The sequence below is a fragment of the Corythoichthys intestinalis genome, unplaced genomic scaffold, assembly GCF_030265065.1.
Source record: "Corythoichthys intestinalis isolate RoL2023-P3 unplaced genomic scaffold, ASM3026506v1 HiC_scaffold_28, whole genome shotgun sequence".
Classification (NCBI taxonomy): domain Eukaryota; kingdom Metazoa; phylum Chordata; class Actinopteri; order Syngnathiformes; family Syngnathidae; genus Corythoichthys; species Corythoichthys intestinalis.
Window position 1 is genome coordinate 673905 of NW_026651597.1, and position 21576 is coordinate 695480.

Sequence of the window (21576 nt, forward strand, 5' to 3'; positions counted from 1 at the left end):
GTAATACTCAGCAGAAAAAAAAAAAACAGCTAAAATTGCTCATGCAATTAACCCATTTCCCCATTTTTGCCCAGACAAACATTCAAATCAGGTGTGTTAGTTCCTTTTAAGTAGTCAACAATGTACACAAAAAACGTATTGACCATAATTTTCAGATTATAAATCGATACTATTTTCCTTGCTTTGAATCCTGTATAGTCTGGTTTGGCTTACATGCAGAGGCGTCGCGTCCCATTAGGCAAACCGAGTGTGGAGTGAATGAATAATGCAATTGGGGGGGCTCTTTGAGTGTCCTAAAAAGTATATGAGAGCGAGGCGTTATTAGACTTTTATTAAATATGCTATTGCTCCAAATCCAACTTATCCCCTTACTTGCACACGCTTGAAAGGCCCCATGTTGTTGCCTGGGCCGCCCGGGGACCCTTGCTACACCTCTGCTTACATGTGGATGTTTAAAGATGTTTAGTCTGTAAATATAATATAATAAATTATGGCGACCATATTTTGATTTCCAAAAAGCAGGACACTCGGCCCGGCCTCAAGACACTTGAATTTTACTTGAAGTTCACTTAAAGATGCCTTATTACTTTAATATATTTAAAGTATACCTCCTCCATCTGTATAGAAAATTTCAGTTTTATCAAAAAATAAAACAAATATAGAAAATTCAATTTCGCAGCGGTTACCGAACAGGCTTTGTTATTCCTAAAATGTTAACGCAAAAAACGACAACAAAAAAACACTGGAATTAAATAGTGATTTAAAAAAAAAAGGCCTCTTCTGTATTGGCGAATCCTTGACCAACATAATAGCTGTATTTTCAATTCTTACTGAACAAATAAATAATCTGAAATAATGTTCTAAATAATACCTATTCTGTCGAAAATCCAGCCTTAACAAAAAGCTCATTTCGCTTTCCAGTGAAATCATGTAAATCAAACCGTAGCCTCCAGACTATCACTACAATTGTCGATGAAAAATTGTTATTACCACTGTTATTATTCTCATTCAATGTTCTAAATTACACGCAAACAAAATAAAATAAATCAGCTGGGTAACGATGCGACACCAAACGGGATTTTACAAATCACACCAGTACAAAGCTCCGACAGAAGGCAACAGTTGCCGAAAGGTAAGTTTAGCAAGTGAAAATACCGATAGCCTGTAAGCTCCTGTCGGCACGACTCACGAAGGTTTGTTTGTGAATTAAAATTGACAGTTGACGCGATGATAAAGTCAGTCTGTGACTGCTCACGTGTGCGCAAATTTGTATCCAAAGTAGAATAAATGTATTTTCGACTTAACTACACTTTTGGTACATGAGCATTTGATTTTATAGGTATTGAACACTAGTCTTAACAAATGGGCAGGCTCTCTGTGATCACGTCACTGGCAGCATAGTGCCGTAGTATTCTGTGCAAAGCATCAGTCGAGAAGCCGGACATTTTCAAGAAATTATAAAACCCCGCCGGACAGGATGTAAAAAGTGGACATGTCCGGGCAAAGGAGGACGTTTGGTCACCCGATAATAAACACATTGTGGACACCTGCGGCTTATAGTCCAATGCGACTTATATAGGAACAAATGCGGTGTATGAGAGGACGCCAGATTGGCGAGGCAGCCTGGAGGGAGCCGCCACGGCCTCAAACCATGGATGCACGCAATCAACGGAACAGAGACAAGCGGGAGGGAGCCACCACAGATAGGCACAAGCGGCCCAGAGGGAGCCCATACGGACGCCAGGATGCCTGGACGGACGTGGACAGGCGTGCCTCCAGGCCGAGACCTTAACCTGATTTTAACTGGATATTCATTTTATGTCTTTTAGAATGCTGCTTAAAAAAATGTTTTTAAGTCTTTCCTAAATAAAGGTGTTTGAAATTGAAACGGTTTAGTGTCCCTTTTCTGCCAGTGGAGCTAGGTTGATATAAAAAGAAGCCTCACACACCTTTTGTGACAAAAGCAAGTCCATCCAGTGGTGTGTTGTGATGTTCAAACAGCGACTTTTTCACAGTGTACAGTCCTTCCGCCTGACCATTTGACTGGACGTGCCCAGGACTGGATGCGATGTGCTTGAATTGCCATTTCTTTTCAAAGTCCTGGAACTTTCCCTCACGGTTTGCTTGGGTGCGAGAGAAGTGGTTCACTTGGGTTGCTGTTGTGGTAAGTGGCACACTGTAACACAACATCCTCAGTGTGTTTATTTTATTATTTAACTTGTCCTGTTCAGCTGCTTTGACGCATAGAATACGAATCTGAGTGTCCTTATGGTCTGAACAGTTTGAATGTATCACATGGGAGTTTGATATTGTTACGGTCTGCGAATACAGAGAACAAGACTGGACCCAAAACCAGTCAACAGAGGGGAAGCGTTCGGGGATTTATTAATCACATAAAAAACAAAACACGCCACCGCGGAAAAAAGGGAATATCAAAAGAGGTCCGTGACAAATAGGTCAACGGGGATCAATAACGCGAAAACTGAGCGGTGGTCAGAGAGCCAAAAAGACAAAAATACACTCAATACCTGCACAAGGCAGAGGATCACAAAACTAAGACGTCTGACGAACTAGATGACAAATACAAAGCGACTCAAAAACAGTATGTGTGAATGGCGACCAGCAACCTAATCTCTCGGCATCGTTGTCTTGGTTCGCCATCATTTATATATTAGTGTTGATTAGCTGGAACTCGCTGCTGGTGCGATGTCGAGAATGCTCCCAAGGAAACAAAATCTAACCAGCAGCGGATCATGACGGATATACAGTGGTACCTCTACATACAAAGTTAATTCGTTCCAGGACCTTGTTTGTAAGTCGAAATGGTCGTATGTCGAGCAGGATTTTCCCATACGAATACATTATAATTCCATTTAATTCCATAGCCCGAAAACTTACACTAAATTTTCAATAAATATCGTTACTATTGCAAATATCAATTACAAAGAGCAAAACAAACACATTATGAATGATATCGGAATAATAATAAAAGCAATAATAATAATGATACCTTTAATAATGTAACAAACCGGGTTCTAATGTGGCGAAAGTATTTGCGTGGTGTACTTGAAGGCATCGTGTGGCTGAGTGAGCCTTTTTCACTTTCACTTAGTTTACTTGCTGTGGGGGACAGTAGGCACAAGTTGATGGAATAAAAGATGAGAAAGCTGACGATTTCTTTGGCGATGTTACCACAATAATAATTGCCACCTTAACTTACAAAAACTGGCGAACGGAGGAGGACCGTCATAGAGCGTCTACGGCTGTATTGTTGAGCGAGCCATTTCACGGATGTGCACCCCACGCTCATATTTTTCTATCATATCGATCTTCATATTGTTGGAATTCACCCCCCGGGCCAAGTCGCACAGAAAACGGCAACAGCCGAAAGAAGTGGTGCTCCGCTGCTTAACACTTACGTGCGCCAACTGGGAGGGCAGATATTCCGCGCGTTCACCTCTTGTGTTACCCCTTTGTTCCAAACTCCATTTGACTCCATGTTCCAAAAGTTTGAAGAAGGCTCACTGAAAACAGGTTGACAATTTATTCGTCGACAATGGTCAAAAACAAGGCAAAAAACAGACGACGGAGGAACAATTCTTGATCCAAAACAAGGCTACATAGAAAATGTTTTCGAGCAGCAAAATCTGTGTGATCTCAGTGCCCAGTGTTTTTTAAATCCGTGGTGGAGCAGGCCGGGCCGAAGGTGTGGCTGAGTGTTGTTTCGGGACCATCCCTCTGTGGCCAGTTTTGGGCGGTTAGGTTCGTGGATGGGACGTGGTTGCCACAGCGACCAAAGCTGGTCTTGACGTCCCAAGCGCCCGCTATCAACTTTGTTATCCGGGCTGGCACTACTTGTTTTAGGACAAAGCGCGCTGCTCTTTGTCCTTGTTGTGGCCAGGAGAAATGATTGCGATCGTTGGTGCGTCAATCTTGCTCGTGACGCACACGTTGGGCTTCTGTGAAAAGATGTCGTTGTGTATCTATTCTGCTTCTTTTCATTAAACTATGGTGTGCTATTTATTTTATATTAGGTGTGTTTAGAGTAGTTCAGTCCTACAGTAAATATGAGAAATTATACTATTCCCTGATTAATTATATTACGTGTGTTTGAGTAATGCAAACAGTTAGTCGGTGCCTACGAGAAATGGTACCATTTTTCCATTTCCCCCTCATGAGCCCCGATAAGGTGATTCACTTTACTGTGTTCAAGGGCATGGAGTGAAGTCTGCCTAAACTATAGTTAGATGAATGTGTTAGACTAATGCAAACAATTATATGGTGTGTGCGAGAACGGTACCTATTCCATTCTTGTCACTGGTTATGGTAAGCATCACCTTTTTTCCTTTTTTTCACTACCTACACTAGCATTGTTGGAATCCATGTTGATTCCTCTCACATGAAAATCTGCCTTGCATCAGTCTTGCGGGAAAACAAAGACACTGTGGTGTTGTCATAGATCGTCGGATTTCAAACATGTCGTCGGATGTAGAAACAAATGTCGAGTCAAATTTTACGTCGGATGTCGAAAAGATGGTGTATCGAAGCGATCGTATGTCGAGGTACCACTGTACTCCCATTGTGGTTGTTCATTACATTTACTAGGAGAAAGCACCGAGGAGGGGCTTTCAAAGAGCATCATCTCTCGTTTTACTTGGTCTATTGACTTCAAGTAAAAATGAGGGTGATGTTAAACTTCCACACTTTCGAATGAGGGGTCCATGAAGCGCGTGGGTGACATAATCGCCAAGTTATGAAGCTTGTAAGATGGCACAGGATGCGCCGGTGCGTCCACTGAACTTAGTGGGTCAATATCATGTCAATGTCAACCACGGGTTACTGAAGATGCACGTTTAAAATAGTCATGGAAAATTAACATTTTCTCAATGGTGTCTTTCACCCTGAAGGGACATTATCTTTTTGCTTTTTTTAAAAATTATAAATAACTGCCAAAAAGACCCTAAATTGTGAGCCAGTTATTTTTTATACACATTTTTGTAATATTCATGCAATTATGAAAATATTAACATTATTAATTCATTTATTACATTACTTATTGTTGAGTATTTGTGAGATCTGTGGGATGTGTAGATTCCAAGAGGCAGCGTATTTTGACTTTATATGAATTACATCATCAGTGAATAAAATGTTTAAACTGCAGTCTACGTTTTGATACTTTTATTGCAGATTTTTAAAACCAGCAGTAACAAGGAAAAAAAATCAAGTAAACAAAATTGTAAAAAAAAATCTGGATCCAACAAAATGAGAGAAAATCTTTTTTTTTTTTTTGCCTGATCGTCAATTGCCAAGTTGGGTTGATCGTTGATTGCTAACGATCATGCGACTTAATTTCATCGCAATTAACTCATTCTAAATCAGGTGAGCTAGTTCTTTTGACAATAGAGTGGATACACTTCACACAAGGTTCCGATAAAGCACATTAGAGATGTCCCGATCTGATATTTGGATCGGATTGGACGCCGCTGTGGAAAAAAATGCGCATCGGTATCGGTAAAATTCCGATCCAGACTTCCGATCAGTTTTTCAAAATCCGTTCCGGGTTTTCTAGCGCACCGATTTACCTAATTCATTCCAGTTCTTGCTTCGGTTTCCCTAAAATTCGGTCCGCATTTTATGGCACACCTTCAACACACTACATTTACATTACCGTTTCCCAATTTACCGAGAGACTTTATCGGTAAAAATGTCAGCTGTGTGGGATCATTTCACCTTAAAGGACGACAAAGACGAAGAGGCAGAGTGGAACATATGCCACAATAAAGTGAAGCGTAGTGGTAAAGCTGTAAGAAGTTTTAATACAACCAACCTAATCAAGCATTTAGCGAAATACCACCACAAACAATATAAGGAGTATGTTAAGAAAACCGAAGACAAAAAGAAAGGTCCTACGCAACTAACACTGGCACAAACTTTTGCTATGCATGACAAACTGGCACTCGACAGTCCCAAAGCCCAGGGAATAACAAGAGTCATTGCCGAAGAATTCATTCTGGATGACGAGCCATTATCTCTCGTGAGTAAAGACGCACCATCCAACACTTATGCTGCATTCCAGAGAAGTGGGAAGTCGGATTTATCCCACTCGGATAGTACCAGTTCCGACCTCAAAACGTTCCAAGCAAATGTAAACAACAAAGATGGCTGATCGCGACGAGGTGTTTTTTATTTTGGCCATCCAAAGACATTTTGACCTTCAGCGAACCTGCCTTCCTGTAAGTGATCAAATAGTAGAGGAAAAACGATGGCTGCGTTATATAGCCCACACTATAAACAGCCTTTTTTTAGTTACATCCTTTGCTGATCGTCAATATAAAAACATAGCACAACAAAGATAATTCACTGTATGAGAAAAAAATACATGGCGTCTCATATAAACTTAATTTACTTCATTATTGTGTTATCATTCAATACGTTTTCATGAGCACCATTTTGTCCAGTGACGTCAGATTGAAACAACTTGGAAGTCTTCAAAACAGTTTTAAAACTTTCACATGCCGAAAGTAGACAGAAGGGAAATTATTGAATAACGGGAACAATTTTAACAACTTTTAACAGTTGATTCGCAAAATTAAATGAATTGAATGTAGTTTAAAGCTGCTGATACAGAATGGGGACTTCAGTATTTTATTTACTGTTTTAAAATGTTAACTTGATACTGAAATAGTCGTTTATTTAAACCTGAGAGGCTTTTTATACAATTTTTGTAACTAATGTATGAAACATTAAAAGCATCTAATAGCTTGGGGGATTTGTGGGATTTTCCACTGAGGTTGTTGGTGTGTTTTGCTTTTTTAAGACAGTTTACAATATTATTTGCACGTTTTACTGAGTGACTATGCCATTTCTGTTTGATATTTATAATGTTTTGTGTTTGTCACTGAATAAACAGGTCAGTTTCTTGTTACCAACCATTGTGTGTTATTCAAACTCACCTAATTCAGCTGGCTAGTTGTTATCAAGACTACTAAAACCTTTTTCAACATGAGTCTGACAACTAAGTAAGGAGGCTAAATAACTTTAAACTTTAACACGTGCTCAGATAGATCGGTATCGGTATCGGCCAGTATCGGTATCGGATCGGAAGTGCAAAACAATATCGGTATCGGATCGGAAGTGCAAAAACCTGGATCGGGACATCCCTAAAGCACACCAAAAAGGCAAACAGGATTTGAAGAAGGTCCACAGAATACAATCGTCCTGCATGCACAAACAAATGAAGCCAGCATGGACGACAGGCAAAACATCGCTTCTCACACCAACACACGTCTCTTAACCTGATCCTTCTGAGTGAATCGTTGACAAACTGCGCTGAAATAAAGGTTTTACTCCAGTGTGGGTTCTTGTATGCACTTTTAAGTGTTGTTTTAGAGCAGGGGTCTCCAATCCAGTCCTTATGGGCCGCTGTGGGTCTTCGTTTTTGTTCCTATCATTAGAGCCTGACTGCAATTACACTTGTAAGACACTAGATTGGTGCAAATTTTTGTTGGAAAGAAATCCTGCACCCACTACAGCCCTATGTGGAATATGTTGGAGAACCCTGCTTTCCAGTGAAAACTTGACTGCAAACTGAGCAAAAAAAGGTTTTTCACCAGTGTGGGTTCTCCTGTGTTAGAGTGCCTGTGACAGCATAAAAAAATATTAAATAACATTATTATGTGAATTAGAATCATATTTTGAGACAATTCGACCAGATACAACAATTTGGCAAAGCGAAGATGACGAGAAATTAGTCTTTTAATCTGCCGTTTAGCCCCGCCTGTCATTATAGCGCTCTAACGTCCCCAGCTGGAGAATGACGTCGGCAGGTCACGATTTCATCTGATTTAGAATTCAGCCCATTGAGAGGGAAGATTCAGAACGAGGAAAATACGACAGAGCAAAAAATGTCGTTTCAATCTCTACTCCAATATTTTTACAGGAAATTCTTTAAGTATTTTTTTTCAATCGCCAAATAAATGGTATGGTCATGACAAATAAGTCTTGTGCTAAATGGAATATAAAATATTAAAGATGCATTTATTCAGTACGACACGGCAAAATTACTGCATAATGGTCAAAACTGTCGACTTCTAGCACCTCCCTATCGTTATTTTATGCCCCCGGAGTTAGTCCAGCTTTTGTCAATTCCCTACCCCGGCTTTGGAGGAAAGAGGGTAAACAAAGCAGAAGGCGTGACATCTAGCCGACATGCTAACCCGAACCGAGAGGCGTTTCCAAGTGTTATTGTCCCCTTTCAAAAATGAAAAAGCACACAAAACTACCCTGGGTCATGTCACATGGCTGCGGGGTTGACTGTCTTCACCAATCGGCAAACCTCCGGGGGCGAGCAAGTTACAAAGAAAAAACACACAAAACTACCCCCGGGTCATTTCACATGCTGCGGGGTTGACTGTCTTCACCCATTGGCAAACCTCCGGGGGGCGAGCAAGTTACAGCACGTTGTTCCCCTGCTGCTCGTTGAGGGGGAAGCAGGTGGAAAATGACCGCCGAGTGGCTGCTCCAGTCTTTTTCGTCTTTCGAAAACAAAAAATGGCACAAAAATACCCCAACTTATGTCACACACGGCGGCGAGGGTGACAGCCTTCACCGATCAGCGGCGAGCAAGTAACAGCTCGTCGTTCCCCTGCTGCGAGCAGGAAGGAGCTGGAGAAAGACCGCCGGCCGAAGTCGGAGGACCGCGTGGCTGCCCGAGCCCAACCCGAGAACAGCGGTCTATTGGTGGGCAAAGAAAGAGGGTAGACGGGGCTGGCGGTCGTCTACCGAGTGGCCTTCTCGATGGACAATTAGCCACAAAATGCAAGCCAACTCCTTATTAAAACGTGTGCCATGATTCCAGTATTTGAAATAATACAAAACACGTAGTTACTCACTTCCTCGTAAGTCCAATGGTCCCACAGTTGTCGGACTTGTTTTGGCTAATCTCCACGGTGGATGGGAACTTTTTGAAAGCCAAAAAGGCTCACACGCCTCTCCCTGGCGCAGCAACAAAAGCCTGTAGCACATTGGGCTGGCATGATGCGAAAAATAAATGAATTAATCGGCAAAATCAGCTGAATCCACAGTCCATCTGCATGCGATAAAGCAATGCTGTATTGTGAGATACTGACCCTGGTGACGTCAAATTCTCCCTCAATCCAGGAAGTCATTCATTTTCATGGCACGGAATTCAAAAAATTAAATATTATAAAAATTGATCGCTTCCACACAAATCCAAGCGGTCCATTTCTTTCAGGAGCATAAAATACAATGTGAAATATGAAATAAACATGCTTTTTGCTGTCATAGGCACTCTAGGGTTTCCCTTAGAAAAAATCTTTTGACCACAAATTGAGCAGGAAAAAGGTTTTTCCTTCAGTGTGGGTATTTGTCAAGTGATGCCTTAGGGGCTGTTTACAAGGTGATGTTGCGACACCAAGACGCAAAGATTGTGTTGTTGAATGGCCTCGCCGTCACCATGTGAAGGCGAAACGGAAGACAAAGACACAAACTTTTCATTTTCGGCCTCCAAAGCGGAAAGATTTGATTGCGGGGCTTGCTCCGCAACGATATAAATGGAAAGCTCTCGCGCCAATGATGTGAGCACTCGCAGAAGTCACTTTGGGCATGCGCAGCGCTGGTGCTAAACATTGAAAACAGCAAACATGGTGGAAGGTCTGCTTTAATTGACTGATTTTATAACATTTTTAATTTAAATAGTTTTAATGTTTGCATTTTTGCAACTTTTAGAGTTAAAGTAACAAACCCGTGGATGCCACTGCTTGGAGTGGGTGGGTATGTTGTCTTCCAGGCTGAGCAGGTTGTTGCTGTCAAGGAAGAGCGTCATTAGCTGTCACCTTGTAAAACGGCACTGTACCCTAGGGATGACATGAATTCTACATTGTTTTCACATTTCATTTCATCATTGTTTTGTGTGATCATCCGGATGGAGACGGAACAGAGACGGTAGACCATATAAATGCAAGCGTGACATTTGTCGCATCATGTAAACGGCCCCTCAGAGTGAACCCTTGACCAGGAACTGATCAGGAAAAAGCTTTCTCATCAGTGTGGGTTCTTGTGTGTGTGTTTAAGGTGCTCTTGCGACTGAATCTTTGACCACAAATTGAACAGGAAAAAGGTTTTTCTCCAGTGTGAGTTCTTGTGTGTTGTGATAAGTTTGCCTTCTCAGTGAACCTTTGACCACAAACTGAGCAGGAAAAAGGTTTTTCTCCACTATGGGTTCTTGTGTGTCTTTGCAAGGTGCTTTTGCGACTATATCTTTGGCCACAAACTGAGCAGGCAAAAGGATTTTCTCTGTTGTGGGCTCTTTTGTGTCTTTGTAAGGTGCTCTTGTGACCAAACCTTTGGCCACAAACTGAGCAAGCAAAGGGTTTTTCTCCGGTGTGGGTTCTTTTGTGTCTTTGTAAGGTGTGCTTTTGACCGAATCTTTGGCCACAAACTGAGCAGGTAAAAGGTTTTTCACCAGTGTGGGTTCTTGTGTGTCTTTGTAACGTTTGCTTTTGACTGAATCCCTGACCACAAACTGAGCAGGAAAAAGGTTTTTCGCCAGTGTGGTTTATTATGTGTGTTGTTAAATTCCTCTTGCGACTGAATCCTTGGCCACAAAATGAGCAGGAAAAAGGTTTTTCTCCAGTGTGGGTTCTGATGTGTATTTTTAAGGTGCCCTTGTGTCTGAATCTTTGGCCACAAACTGAGCAGACAAAGGGTTTCTCACCAGTGTGGCTCCTCATATGGGTACGGCAAGTATACTTATTAGCGAAGGTTTTCCCACACTGAGAGCATTTGCAGAGTTCGCCGTCACTGTGAGTTTTCTCATGACCTTCATCATCACTGTCAGGCAAGTGTGACGTAGCGTCGTCGCTATCTGAAAGCGGAGCGATAAAGCCGTTTGCTTGCAATCCTGTTGAGCTGCTGCTGCCGCTTGGAGGCCCCGCCCTTTTCCTGGTCTCACTCAGAGCCTCTTCAATCTTCAAGGGCTCATCAGTCCACCTGGTGATATCGTCCTCCTCTTTAACATATTGCAGCTCTTCCTCCTCCTTTTTGATTGGAAGTTGCTCTTCTCTCTTTTGCAGTTGAGGGTGCTCTGGCTCTTCTTGTTTCATTTGTGGGTGCTTAACTTCCTCTTTAAAGCCAGGAGGCTCTGACTCAAGTCGTTCAGGACCAAGATATTTTTTTAAACCTGCGAGACACAAGAAGACCAATAATAAACTCCAAAAATCAATAACATTTGGATGAACATTTAAAAAAAATCATGGAAAGCATTTCTACCTGATTAACCTTTAACACTAGACGTATCGGCGGCGACACGTTTACGCATATCATCTTTGAAGCCTCGTCACGCTGTAGTTTTGTCACCCACATGCCACTGGTTGGTCTCATTTCAAAGTTGAGCTCCACGCCCGTTTTTGGCTGAAGTCAATCGACCAAGTAAAACGGGAGATAATGACATATGAGTTTTATAGTTTTATTACCCTCATAAATAAACTTTAAAACCCTGTATGGACCATGTGTTTAGGTTCAAATTTCCATCATTTCTTGTCCTTTTTCTAAGCCAAAAGCACGACGAAAAACCGTATCCCAGGAGCCATTGTGAGGTCACGAAGGACAGACGAAATGTGAACATTTTTAATAAAGTGAGCCGAGCGACGTGCCACCAAGGGAGAGGGAGGCGAGGTAGCGAGCGACAGCCGGTTGGATTAAGCGAACGTCTTTGAAACGTGCGCAATGAATCTAAATTTAGTGCAAGCTCATGAATTATTTCATCAACTCGAGGAAGAGGATGGGCCAGATTTGTCGTTTTCTTGGGATGAGTCGGCGAGTGAGAAGTGACAGTAGTGCGCAAACGGCGGAAGGATGGGCTGTATGACGTCCTGTGTGATGTAGCCCTGTGTCCTGTTCAAGGGGAAACTGAGCGGCATGCTTGAAAAAATTCAACTAAACGATTTTATTGTCAATATTTTTAAAGACTTTTTTTTTTCCAATGTTATATTTTTTTTCTTTCACTATTCATTTTTTTCAATTTCTATATAGATGTGTGTGTTCCAGAAACATGATTGTATGTATAATGCTTTGATAAGGTGATTGGTGCTATACCTAACCTCACAAAGAGATATCCTCCAAACCCTTTTTGTGTTAAATGATAATGACAAGTTTCCTGAGCAAAACATGGGCGGGGCCATCTTTGACGTTTTCTGCTACGGACTTCCGGTTAAGACAGACCAAAATGAAGTGCTGCTCAAGTAAACGGTGTGTAGACAAAGTTAAAACTGCAAAATCAAACCAGAGGAACCCACGGAGTCTCCAACAATTGATTCAGCATGATGAAGATGAGGCTTCGGGACTTTCTGTGCTGTGCATTTGTTCTTATCACTTCGCTTATCGTTCGTGGACAAAATTCTAACAATATGTGCAGCCTATGTTGACATGAGGTGTGGATTGATACGCCGGCCACTTGAGTGACCAAAATGAGAAGAAATTACAAATAATAATACAGTTGCCGAATACAAGAGCGCTGACACTGATTTTGTTGTTACAAGAAAATACTACAAGGTATTTTTCATCTGGTTAGATTACAGTTATATGATGAGTTCGTCACACATGTGCATATATACACAAATTATGTCATTCTTTTTAATTGCAGATATTGACAGAGGTGTGTAGTAACGCGTTACATGTATTCCGTTACATTTACTTTTTGAGAAAAATGTACTTCTAAGCGTAGTTTTACTAAACCATCCTTTTTACTTTTACTTGAGTAGATTTTTGAAGAAAAACGATACTCTTACGCCAGTACTTTGGGCTACATACGAGTCGTTACAATTTTCCTCTTGATTCTACATATTAGATTTTTTTTTTGCTAGCGATGCTATTGCCAAAAGTAGCGCTACTAATGTCACCAACGAGATGTCGCAACAATCATCACGATTCCATTACACCAATAAGACGCAAGCTTGCCGTTCTATGATCACGCTAGCCAATGTTGTCCAATCATGTGGCGTATTTAAAGCACCGTAACAAATTAAGTATTTGACAGAGCGCTGCCCTCAACATGAATCGAAAGTGCAGATTTAAAACTCTCTCCCAGTTTTTATTTGGCAACGATTGACCATGGAAGACCGGGGATATGATCCTTTCAATTTTATAATAGTAACTATGAACGAACTACAGTATTAACTATTCAAACTAGGAATTATTTTCTCCACTAGAGGGCAGGACTCTCATGCTCTTTGAGCGAATAATGCTTCATTACTGTTTTTTTTCCCTCTCTTGCCGGAATTGAATGATTTTTTAAAAATGTATTTCTTTGGCTTAATGTGGTTATGTATTGCTGTATTGTACAGTATAATTATAACAACAGTTCATATAGATACAGTGGGATGGGAGAAAAAAAATACCATGGTTTGGAAAAAAAAAAAATCCAAACAAAAATAAGCAGTTACTCAAAATGTTACTCATAACTTGAGTATTTCCTTCACTGGATACTTTTTTACTTGTACTTGAGTACATTTTTTAGATGACTACTTTTACTTGAGTAATATTATTTTGGAGTAGGGGTGCACGATATCCATTTTTTAAAAAAGTTATCGATAACTTCCTGCTCCTTAAGGCCGATGCCGTTAAATAATGAAGGAGAAACGATATCGTCATCGCACACACCATATAATTGTTTGCATTAGTCTAACACACGTAATATAATTAATCAGGAAATAGTATCATTTTCATATTTACGGTAGGACTACACTACTAATATAAAATAAATAGCACACCATAGTTTAATGAGAAGAAATAGAAGAGATACACAATGCCGTCTTATCACAAGAGTGACGCACCAACTCGGGTAATCTGCTCTCCCAGCAAACTCCAAGGACAAAGCGCTTTGTCCTAAAACAAGTACAACCAGCCTGGGCAGCAAAGTTGATAGCGGGCATCCCAATCCGCGCACGAACCTAAGCCGCCCAAAACCGGCCACAGCGGGGGCGGCCCAAAAGCAACGCCCAGAAACGCCTTCGACAAGACCCGCGTCAGCAAAGACTTCAAAAAGACTGGACACTGAGATAAGACAGATTTCTTCTGCTCGGAAACATGTAGCCTTGTTTTGGATCCAGAATTGTCCCTCCGTCGTCTGTTTTTGCCTTGCTTTTGACCATTGTCGACGAATAAATTGTCAACCTGTTTTTGGCGAGTGTTCTTCAAGCTTCTGAAACATGGAGTCAGTGTGCAAAGGGTTAACACAGGAACGCGCGGAGTTTGGCTTCCTCCTGGCCTGGCTCTTCGGGGGCGTCGAGCGGCGGAGCACATTTCCGTTCTGTTGCCGGCCTCCCCGTGGGGTTTGGGCTGGGAGTAGAGCTGAAACGAGTACTCGAGCAACTCGAGCAACTCGAGTTTAAAAACTGATCCGAGTAATTTTATTCACCTCGAGTAATCGTTTATTTTGACAGCTCTAAGCATCACGTTTTGCTCGGACTACTTTTAATGCGGGACAACGCGCTGTCACGTGCGGAGAGGAAGAAGGGAAAAAAAAAAAACTTACTGCAGCTGACAGCCGCCACAAACGACGCCGACGTTGCCAAATACTAGCCCCCACGATGCTACGTTGGTAACAGCTAGCGTCTGATGCGTCTCATAAAGATCACATGTATGTTGAACTAGATGCGCAATGACAGACTCGGCCGCGTCTGGGCAGCGTTATTAAACAGCCGCCATCTTAAAGCAGTACAGCGCTAAGCGCTAATAAAGAGCGCTAAGCGCTAATAAATAAGATTAACGTTACTGTCGCTACTAGCTCACGTAAAGTTAGCCCTGCGGAGGACTAGGTTTCAATTAATTATGACCACTGTCGTTGCGTGGCTAACTTGTCTTACATACAGGCTTTAACATAACATAGCATTGTGGAGTGATGGGGGTGTAAAATAAAAACTTAATCATGCTAACTATCAATTTTAGCTCAGTAGTCATTGCTGGATAAAACACCAAGTAGCACTGGTCCCTAATGTGCTCCAGTACAGCCTGTATCATACATTTATTTTGAACACTGCAAAAACTCCAAATCCTATCAGGACTTACAGTTTAGACTAACTTAAAACTTAACTAAAACTTAAAAATGGCTTGACACAAAGAGAAATTCAATTGAAACACGAGGGAAAAAATCCTAACTTTTAAGTGATGTGTGTTATCAAGCGTAACGGCATTTTTAGGTAATATATATATATATATATATATTTTTTTTTAGATAAGATCTATAAGTTTTTTGAGTGAAAGCAGTGAATTAGTCTTTTTTTTAATTCTAGCTACAATATACACCGAAAATAAAGACATTGATTGACTGAAAATGGTTCAAGATTAGATGAAATGTCGTTTTCTCATGTATATTTATAATTGCTCTTCACCTAAAAATATATTTGTTTTACCGATTACTCGATTAATCGATAGAATTTTCAGTCGATTACTCGATTACTAAAATATTCGATAGCTGCAGCCCTAGCTGGGAGGACTAAATTCCTTCAGTTGGCGACCCGATGTGATGGTTTGACGACGTGTTAGGCCCAGACGACGGAGGGGATGGACGAACGGCTGCGGAAGAGTCAACTGGAGCCCTTTTAGGTGCACCGCTAAAAGCCGAAAAGGTAAAAAGACGTTTTGTCATAATTTAAGGCGGGTGAAAGTTGACTTGAAGCGACCTTCGACCATTTTGTGTTTTGTCTAGCGGTGAATGTTGCATTCTGGCATATGGGGAAGTAAAATAAAAGGACAAGTTAGGTTAGGAAGCGTGGTGTCCTCTGGAAGCCGATTAAATTGCGAGAGACGGCAATTGAGAAGGGGTTGTGAGTCGCCCCCTCCCTCCCCAAACCCCAACCTTCCCTTCCTAATGCTGGTTGGCGTCTGGGCGACACAATCACCGGATTGTTGTTGTTTTTACGATTTGATCTGGTGGGACACACGTAATATATACATGCGCATGTATGCATATACATATAAATATATGTGTATGGGATAGATATGGGCATGGGATATGGAATTGTAGATTAGATTGTAGATTAGTGTTTGAGAACCCCCTCCGAGTGTTAGTAGGATCGCGAGGGATCGGCAGTTGCAAGCTCATTGTGACTGTTGGTTTCCGATCTGACACGGGGGCTGTGGCCCGCAGTATGTGTATGCATATGTGATTAATTGCGCATATATATTTATATGGATAGACATATACTTGTCCAAAGGAAGTGAATTGACTGGCGAGGCAGCGTCAGGCCGGGTCAAATTCGCCGGGACTGGAACGTGGCGGTTCCCCACCTCGCGTCTGACGAGGCGGAGGATTGTGAGCTGGGTGGCGGCGCCCTAGGGAGTGGTCCCTCCTTAAAAGGTGGGTGCAAGACCCGTCGGGAGGCACACTATGGCGTCTTGAGCCACCTTTTGTGGCTCACGAGGGCCCCAGGTTCCTACGACAAAACACGATAGGTTAAGGTCGCGCTTGGAGTGACGCCCAGCAGCAGAGAGAGCCTCGAGAGAATTTGCTGTGGTAGCAAAAACATGGCCATGAGTAGATTCGCCCAGCGGAAATATAGGTTAGGGACCCGGGATGGATGGTTGTACAAATGCACTAAGATTGACCATGACAAAAAAATGACAATTAACACGGGGAAGCCGGGGTGGACTGCCGCTGTTGTTGTTTCAATGTTAAGTTGCTATGGTGTCGTGTAGTCTCTTGTTAAAGTAAGTGGACGTTTTGTTTTGCTTAGTGTTGTTCGAAATGAAGCCGAAAAAAAATAGGAAGCGCCCCTGCTAACGTTCTGGGAGACAGCCGTTGGCATGGCGCCTGGAGTTGGGCAATCTGATTAGAAAAGAACACTGTGTTCAAGATAAAGAGTGTGGGCCGGCGGCGGCCCCTATTTGCAACATGGGGTCCTCGACGGCATCCGCTGGGTTTTTTTGCCAAAATTGATTTTAAGGGGAGGCTAGAATTGAAGCTGGGAATTTTCCAGTCCTTGTTTAACAATTTAAGATAAAATTGAGAGCCAAAGAGGGACAACATGTAAAAAATTCCAAAAAATCAGTAGATCTGATTAGAAAAGGAACACAGTGTTCAAAATGAGGTGCGCGGGCCGATAGGCGGGAGGCCCCTCTTGCTGTTGTTCAGGCCAAGCAGAACAAGGAGGGCTGAAGTCCGTGGATGTTTGGTAAAGTTATAGATTAAAAAAAAGCTTTTTCTAACAAGATGTTTTTTACTCACAAAAGAATGTAGAGAAACAAAAGAATATTAAAGTGATGCGTTCAACCACGAACTTACAATTATTAGAATAACAAACATGCAAACAGAACAAGCAAAGAACACCTTAAAGTTAGTAACGGGGAATTGATATCATGGCTAGCTTCTAGTATAACGAATAGTTTGAAATTTAATTTTTAGGGGATTCGAGCAGGATGAATATGGGGAAAGTGTCACTTTTGGATCACATGTTGATAGAATTGGCTGTCGTGAATTCAGCTGGGATCCAAAGAACAACAGGATAACTTTATTGATTTTAGTTTTGATATAAGAAGACAATTAAAATTGAACTAATTGTTGCTGTTATGAAAATAGAGTAGGAAATAAGTGGCCAACTTTGTCGAGACAGGCAATGACCAAAGTTAATTGACAAATTATCAAATAGGGTGCGACTATAAAACCTGTAACAATGCAATATAAGAATTGTAAATATTTGAGCTAATTGACATTCATAACACCCCTTAAAGTAACTAGAACATCTTTGAAAAAAAAAAAAAAAAAAAAAAAAAAAGCAAATGGTTCTTTCATAACACTTATCACGATTCCAAATTTACATCGGAGATAACGTTCCCAGAATGAGATAAATTGTAAGTCTTATTAGTTTTTATTTTAACTTGGATATTTGCTTTTCATTGTTGACCCTTGAAGGAAATAATTTCATTTAGTATATTTTCTTTTCCTTTTGCACTTTCGTAAAACTGATTTTGGAGTTATTTTGTAGTTCCGTTTAATTTGGAGTCTATAGAAGCTAATTTAAGTTGAGATGCCTTGCCTAAAGGGTTAAAGTTTAGGAAAGAGCAAAGTTTTAAAGTGGGTCATCTCAAGCTCAAGTCTCTGGTTGTTTTGGTAAAACAATCGATAAGACAGTCCTTCCCTAGCCACTATTGACTCCCGGAAGAATGCGGAGGGAGAATCTCCTACATGTGTTAATTTTGATATACGGGACAATGGAAAAGTGGATTTACGTTTTTAAAAAAAGACTTGAAAATGCCAGATTTCACTAAAACATAATCTTTTGGGTCACCTGCGGATAGAATGGGGCTATCCTTGCAAAAAATATATCAAGAAATGAATAAAATAACATAAAAAAGGGGAAAAGACATTTTCACCAATTTCATGATCGGGGACGAAAAGACAAGACCAATGTAGGTAAATTTTGTTGCTTTGAAATTATAGGGGAAATTAGCAACAATTTTTTTTTTTTTTTTTTTTTTTTGAAGAGAAGGACCACAGTAGAAATCGAATTAACAAATTACATAAGAGGGGAGGAATTAAATTTGACTACGTAAACAAACACGGGCATCGTGCCAAATGCAATTTATTATGCTGGGGAAGTTGCTTATGTTAAAAGTTAAGAATAATACTCGAACAATACAACGATAATAAGACAGAATCTAGAGATGAGTTAATTTAATTTCAGAATACCTTTCCAAGTCTACTGCCTATAAATACAATTTCCCCAGTATAAGACAATTTTTATGTTTTCATTTTTGATTTTTGTTTTTGATCTTTTGATGAATTACTCTCATGTGATATTTTTCCATTCCTTTGGACACCTTTATGGAACAGATTTTTTATTTTTAAGGACTTGAATAATCTTTCAAAAAAAAAAAGGAGGAGTGGAAAAAGTGTTGTTTGGTTCCATGTCTGTGCTAACTGTATTTTTCATTTTTTTTTAGAATTTTTCTAAAAATTCTATTTATTTATTTCTATTCCTTTTCCATTTTTTTTATAAAAAGCCAAACTGGTTGGCTTGCATTTATTCTATTGATCCTATTCACTGGTTTGTTATTTTGCAATTATTTTCGGGGGACCTAATTGTTTCACAAAAGGGGAGAAAGATACATATTTTGAACGACATAAGGAACAAAGGAAAAGGCATCACTTTCCAAGACATAAATATTTTAATTATTGCTAAGTGGCTTTGTTTTGGATCTGAATTGGACATGAGGGGTTTGTAAACTGGAAATAATAAGACATATAAATGTTTTTGTGTTGACTGTTGCATTGGTAACCATTGAACAGTTTAAACGTGTAGTAGACAACCACACACCGTAGTAATGAATGTTTAACTCCCATCTTTCGACAAAATGATTCCTTGTGACTAGGGTTGTTGACGATCAATATTATTTATTAAGCTTATTGGTAAAAAAATATATATATAAATAATAAAAAAAATAAAAGAAGAGTTAGAATCTCAAATAATGGCATTTAGACCACCATAGGGGATAGTTTTTGATTTGGTCTAGATAATTGGGGGATCACACAAGTTGATGTAAATTGGGAATGATAACATGTACTGGGTATTCATAATGCACTTTGAGTAGTAGCTATGAGTGATATAGCCATGCTTACAATTGCAATTGTGGGCATGGCTAGAGGGGGTTAAGTGGGTCAAGATAACACCAACATTATTACTGAAAGTTAATAAGGATGCGGACAACTGTAAATTTTTATTGACTTGTACAGTCTGTTCAACTCTAAACATACAGTTCTTAGGCCCAACAAACAGTAAATTATTATAAACATAATACTATTCATAATGTCATTTAGACATATGGAGTTTCACACATTGCTTTAATAGCACAACACATTTTAGGAGCACGCAGAGGCCATTACAACGATCTAAAGTTTTCCCTGACCACGTTGTTTCCCAAAAGATTTCAAGGGTTAAGGATAATAATCTGCCACATCACATGTTGGAGTTTTGAGACGGGTGCTGTTGGGACGTTTCAGGTGGTAAGGTTACAAAGAGGCCCAGTTATGATAAGTTAGTATGACAAATCGGCTATTCTTGAGTTTATCCTTATTTCTATTTATCGATCCCCTGAAACACCAGATGTGTATGTTGACAGGATGGGAAGACATTCACCCTGAACGCTAGCTGAGCTGGAGCTGGGTGTGACAAGCGGAGCCATCGCACCGGCACACGGACCACCGGTTGCGCGGGTGGGAGAAGGGATCGCCAATGGTTGGAGGATCAAAGGTTTGATTCCAGACCCCACCTATTCCCTCAGGGCTGTGACTGCGGTACCGCACGAGCCGTGAGCTGGTGGTTGTGTGAGAACAGGTGCTCACAAAATAATGGTTCATCGCCAAGGGACAGCCGTCACGACTGTCCCCACGGTTTTATACTCACCCCAGCTGACGATGCTGTGTTTCGTCGAGGTGAATGTTTTCCGGTCTTTTTGAATTTGAGAAAGTATTTAAATGTTAGAGAGATTACCGTGCCTCAGACGTCTCGACAAGCATTAGGAAAAAAACTAAAACATGTGAGTACATGACATATTTTAAGTACACCACATAGTCCCAGATGTATTTGATTAAGATTCTTTACTTTTATTATTTTATTTTCACTTTCTAATGATTAACTTCGCTGTAGGTACTGCATTATATTTTAGACACCTTAAACTCATTGTTTGTGTTCTACACAAAGGCAAAGTCGTTCTATGCTTTAATTAGGGAGTGTTTTAAAATATGTTGGAGGCTCTGTATTCTTTTGAGTTGAACAGATTACAGCTACACTAGGATCCACTCGGGGGGGGGGCAACCATGACGGATCCGGACTGGGAGGAAATAAACAAATTCCCATTCGACCCATGTCCTAGGAAGCGACAATTGATTATGGAAATAAATAGGTTTAGTGTCATGGTCCCTGTCGCTATAGTGCTCTTGTTTATTTGTTCTTGTTTAATATTATTTTTCACTAAAAGGTTTGGATTTTCTTTCCTTTTTCCCTTTTATTGATTTCACATGCGGATGTTGCTGTTAGAAATGTGGTGTGGAAAGGTGCCCCTGACGTTGTTGGTAAGTGGTGGGAATACACATTGTTTATGTAGCAGGGTTTATTTTTTCCGTCACATTTTTTCGATCTTTTGCAGTCACATTTGGGTTTTGTAATTCCTCGACACATGGCATATAAGTTCACTGGGTTGTTTTATATTTCCACAATCACCATAGATTCATTTTTGTTCTTGGGATTTTTGTTCAACGACTACTATTTTTTCGTTAGGTTCTAAATCATAGTACTCGGTAGATTTGTGCCATTTTTAAGTCCCAGTTTTTATTCTTTAGCCTTTAGCCATATTTGTCATTTGGGGTGGAGAATATAACTTTTATTATTTTTATATATATGCTTTTGATTAGGATATTTATTCATTTTTTGGTGAATGGGGTGGAATAAAGTTTTTCTTTAATTGGGGTGGAATAAAGTTTGCCTACAGGTGTCTGTGTCCATCATTTTCAACAACTGGTAAGGGGTGAAGACGTTTATTTCGAGTTTATTGTGTCCAAGTTTT

General features: G+C 40.5%; 1 protein-coding gene across 3 annotated transcripts in view; it reads right to left on the minus strand.

Annotated features, from left to right (window-relative positions):
* Nucleotides 1–21576, minus strand: part of LOC130911339 (zinc finger protein 391-like) — an 82650-nt gene that overhangs the window by 12471 nt on the left and 48603 nt on the right. The window contains exons 3-5 of one of the 3 annotated variants that reach the window (XR_009062017.1): nucleotides 9764–11200; nucleotides 3420–3524; nucleotides 1950–2176 (exon numbers count right to left, since the gene is read on the minus strand). The exons of 1 other annotated variant lie outside the window; for it this stretch is intronic. Coding sequence is in view for 1 of the 2 variants with exons in the window: in XM_057829221.1 (XP_057685204.1) it covers nucleotides 10044–11200 (1157 nt within the window). In the remaining variant the exon portion in view is untranslated. Of the gene's footprint in view, nucleotides 1–1949; nucleotides 2177–3419; nucleotides 3525–9673; nucleotides 11201–21576 lie in introns of those variants that run through there. One more of the 3 variants, XM_057829221.1, reaches the window with a different exon arrangement.